Source organism: Gymnoscopelus braueri (genome assembly GCF_963280865.1).
Source record: "Gymnoscopelus braueri genome assembly, chromosome: 4".
NCBI lineage: Eukaryota > Metazoa > Chordata > Actinopteri > Myctophiformes > Myctophidae > Gymnoscopelus > Gymnoscopelus braueri.
The window spans coordinates 5,766,314-5,771,313 of NC_137605.1; the positions used below are offsets into that span (position 1 = coordinate 5,766,314).

Below are 5,000 nucleotides of genomic sequence, written 5' to 3' on the forward strand. Positions count from 1 at the left end.
AAATGTGTAACTCAGATCTTTGCTTCTGGGGGATTCTACAAATGTCTTCGAAATCCTACCAGTTTTTTTGAAAAAAAGTATGTTGCTATAATCAAGGACCACCCAAAATTCAAGGATATGCACAAATCTTCACGATAAAAAAAAAAAAACAGCAGATCTACAAGCTCGTAGATCTGCAGTTTTTTTTTAATAGCCCAAAGGAATCTTAAAATGACACAGATGCGTTCCCGGTCTTAACGGGTCAGAATAGGTGTGATAATTGAACACAAGGTTAGTAAAAAAACAGAAGAGAGCCAGCCCAGGGTTGAACGCTGCTGATTCCAGCAGAAAGTGGGACAGACAGTGAATCAACATTCTGCTTGCATCCTGTACAAAAACACAAACAAGCAGATCTCCATGGAAACAAGCCCTGGAAGACTGTGTCATCATGGTATCCCAGTCTCTCTGCATGCAGCCATGATGTACTGTCTGTCTGCATAACATGATCAGAGGAGGAAAGGACGTGACGTGCATTGTTGTTGTTGTTGTTGTTGTTGTTGTTGTTGTTGTTGTTGTTGTTGTTGTGGTTGACGTAACGTTATGATATGCCTATATATCCATGTGTGCATAGAGCAGGGGTCTTCAACAGGGGGTCCGGGACCCCTAGGGGGTCCTCAGAGATACTTACAGGGGGGGGGTCTGCCAAATCTTTGTGTGATAGGATGTTTTTTTTTCTCTTCACATTAACCTATTAAGACCTGGAGAAGCATCTGTGTCATTTTTTGATTTGAGCTCAAATGCACACACACACACACACACACACACACACACACACACACACACACACACACACACACACACACACACACACACACACACACACACACACACACACACACACACACACACACACACACACACTCACACACACACACACACACGTGCATATGGACGGACGGACACCCGTCTCTCCAGCTCTTTAATAAACATAAAATACATTTCAGGTGGGTGGCCAAATTTCTGCCAATCAGGAGAGAGTACATTATCAGCTTCAATTTTACGGTGTTCCAATGTTCTGTTTACTAAAGAGAGAGAGAGACATGGAGACTCCTGTTACTGAACAGACACTTATAGCAATGATTACTATCACAATATAGAGCTATTTAACCCATTAAGACCAAGAACGCATCTGTGTCATTTTAAGATTTCTTTGGGTATTCAAAAAGAGCAGATCTACAAGCTCATATAGCGTGGCACTGAGTGCCGCGCTATGAGCTTGTAGATTCGCTATTTTTGAAAAATCGCGAACATTTTAGCAAATCTTTGAATATATATATTTTTTAAAGCAAACATGTTTAACTCAAATCTTTGCTTCTGGGGGGATTCTACAAATGTCTTCTAAATCTTTACAGTTTTTTGAAAAAGATTATGTTTCTATACCAGTGATTCTCAAACCTTTTCATGTCAAGGACCCCCAAAATGATATGTATTTGGCCGCAGACCCCCATCTCAAAATATGTGCTTCCAGGGACACCCCCCCCTCACTTACCCTACCTTTAAAGGAGGAGTTCACCCAATTTATTTTTTATTTTTTATCAATTGCACACCCCATGAAGCCTTGAATACATGGATTTATTTCCTAAGACAATAATTTGATGCCGGGGTGTATTTCCGGTAGGAGACACATATAATCTACTTTGTCTCCTACCGGATACATTAGCCGGTAGGAGACAGGTATCGAATTATTAGCTTAGGAATTTGACAATTGAAACAAAAGTACAGTATATATTTAGTATGATTTTTTGTAATTGTTTTAATCCAATTGCTCCCCCTGGCGCCCCCTGGCGGTGTCCCTAGGGTCTGTGGCCCCCCTTAGAAAAAGCAGTGAGTTAGGCTAAACCAGGGTCTATAATTAGGGGTTATGCTACTGACCCGGTTGTGTCTAATCATGACACATGATCAGAAACAAACACCACGTGCTCACAGCGTGGGTGAAGGTAAACGACATGCCCTCCAAAGCCACCATGATGACTCATTCAGAGCTGTTTGGATTTCATTTTTTAACCTTTTAAGACCTGGAACGCATCTCTGTGTCATTTTTAAGATTTGAGCTATAAAGCCATATTTTACACTTTTGGCTATCCAAAAATAGCAGATCTACAAGCTCGTACGAGCTTGTAGATGAAAAATCGTGAAAATGTGTGCAAATCTTTGAATATATATATTTTTAAAGCGAACATTTTTAACTCAAATCTTTGCTTCTGGGGGGGTCCCTGGAACAAAATAGTTTGAGATGGGGGTCCGCGGCCAAATACATAATCATTTTTGGGGTCCTTGACATGAAAAAGATTGAGCACCACTGATATAGAACACATACGTTTTTCAGAATACTGTTGGGATTCAGGAGACATGTAGAATTGGCTTCAGGTCTTAATGGGTTAATGCTAATAAATAAGACAACTGGGTGCGATCACAATGACATTTATATTGTTAACAGAACCAGAGTGATAAAAAAAAAACACTATGACAAAGCATTACCTAAACCCATGAAAGATAAAAGACAAATCAATAGCTTGAGTCTGATAAAAAAAAAAAAAAAAGGAAATACAAGATTGCCTACATCAAGATGAGGGGTAAAAAAAAAAAGTGTTTTCTAAAAACAATTACTCATATTTCATCATTCGAGAGGCATTGCATTCTCCCTGTAGTTGACTGATATGATCCCACCCGTCTGTCTGTCTGTCTGTCTGTCTGTCTGTCTGCCTGTCTGCCTGCCTGCCTGCCTGCCTGCCTGCCTGCCTGCCTGCCTGCCTGCCTGCCTGCCTGCCTGCCTGCCTGCCTGCCTGCCTGCCTGCCTGCCTGCCTGCCTGCCTGCCTGCTTGCTACAGGGGTCCATATCAAAACATAACCCGCGCCTGTTTGTGGTTATTATGAAATGAATATGAGATCGTGATCATAATGTTTTTTTGTGCAAAGATATTGGGGTGGGGGGACGAGGAGACGGGGGCTGGGAAATGGGAACGGGGTGGGGCGGGGCGGGGGGGTGGCGATGATGAATCAACAAAAACATAAACGAGATGGATTCATCCCACTATAGGGGAGGGGTTGGGGGGTGCCTCTCCTCCTCTCCGGCTTGAGATATTTTTAAATAATTTTTCCCACATGCACACACAGTAAAATCCTCAGTCTTCATTGTACACTGTTGGAGTTCCGGGTTTTACGGTGCAAGGCAGACTTTTCCCCCCAGTGTTTTTACACAGTGTATGTATAGTTTTTTTGGTTAGTTTTTACTATGCAGCTTTTTTTTTTTCTCCCTTAATTTTTTTACAGTGTTTGTATTTTTCCTTTTTTTCTTTTACTGTGCAGCTTTTTTTTTCTTTTTTTTTTTTACAGTGTATGTATATTATATTATTTTTACTGTGTAGCTTTCTTTTTCTTTTTTTAACAGTGTATGTATTTATGTTTTTTATTTATTTTACTGTGCTCCTTTTTTTTTTTTTTTTTTTTTTTACAGTGTATGTATTTTATTTTTACTGTGCTCCTTTTTTGAATTTCTTTTTAACAGTGTATGTATTTTATTTTACTTTTACTGTGCAGCTTTTTTCCCCTTTTTTTTAAACAGTGTATATATTAACAGTATATGTATTATTTACTAAACAGCTTTTTTTTTTTTTTTTTACACTGCAAAAATGTGTTCTTATCCCCAACATCCACGCCCACAGCACAGCCGCTAATTGTATCCAGCCTACCTCCTGTGAGCCGGTGTCTGTGTCGGTGTCTGTGGCTTTAATCCTGGTGTTGAGCACGGTGGCGTCATGGGTGACCTGCTCCCTGTGCTCGCTCCTGCTGAACAGCAGGCGGAGCGGCACCGTGCTGTCCTCCTTCTTCACGCCCAGGTACCTGCTGCTCCACAAGGCGTCTCCTCCTCCTAGAAGGAGGTACAGGAGGCAATGTATAAAATATGTTTTCAAAGATTTGCACACATTTTCCAAAAATAGCAGATCTACAAGCTCATAGCGTGGCACTCGGTGCCGCACTATGAGCTTGTAGATCTACTATTTTTGAATAGCCAAAGTATAAAATATGGATAAAGGGGTTAGCATTTCCTAGAAGGAGGAGAGAGGAGAGACAAAAGTACTCACTTTTTTTTTTTACTTAAGTTAAAGTATCTACACTGCAGGGTGTAGAAATACTCTGTTAGAAGTAAAAGTCCAGAATTCAAAATTGACTTGAGTAAAAAGTACAAAAGTATTGCTATCAATAAAGTACCAAAAGTAGAAAGTATATAGGCTACTCATTATGCAGAATGTCCTATTTCAAGTTATCAAATATATAAAATGTATACAAATCTTTTGAAAATAGCAGATCTACAAGCTGATGCAATGCATTGTAAGGCTTGTAGATCGGCTATTGTCAAATGGCCGAAATGTATATAGGGTTGAAGTGGTTAATGTATGTTTTGTGTATAATCTACAAAGTGACTAGTAACTAAAGCTGTCAAATAATTGTAGTGGAGTAAAAAGTAGCCTACAATATTTGCCTCTGAGATGTAATGGAGTAGAAGTAAAAGTACTGAGAACTGGAAATACTCCAGTATTAGTAAAAAAAAAAATCTCAGAATTGTACTTAAGTACAGTACTTGAGTAAATATACTTAGTTACTTTACTACCACCGAGGAGAGAGACAACACAGAGAGAGACAGAGAGGCGGCCGGTCTTTATTATGAGGATCATGATAATAAAAGCCTCTCCCATCAATGCTGTAACCCTAAACACACTAATACACCACCCATACCTTAACCATGCAAATAACATGCAATAATAATAATACATTTCATAATAATATAATCAATAGCCTGTTTTTTTTCGTTAGTGTTTTTTTTTTTTTACCCATCTTACCATGTAAATAACATGCAATAATACTCATTTCATATAATGTAATCATATTGGCTGTGATCGGCCTGAGCCGACCGTCGCTATTAAACGCCCGGATCACCATATCACACTGATTGCTGGTTTAAT

The 5,000-nt window shown here is 39.5% G+C and overlaps 1 protein-coding gene across 1 annotated transcript in view; it reads right to left on the reverse strand.

Annotated features, from left to right (window-relative positions):
- Positions 1–5,000, reverse strand: part of adam22 (ADAM metallopeptidase domain 22) — a gene marked incomplete at its 5' end in the record, with an annotated part of 151,043 nt that overhangs the window by 145,886 nt on the left and 157 nt on the right. The window contains one exon of the mRNA XM_080427209.1: positions 3,729–3,907. Coding sequence (XP_080283335.1) covers positions 3,729–3,907 — 179 coding nt within the window. The remainder of the gene's footprint in view (positions 1–3,728; positions 3,908–5,000) is intronic.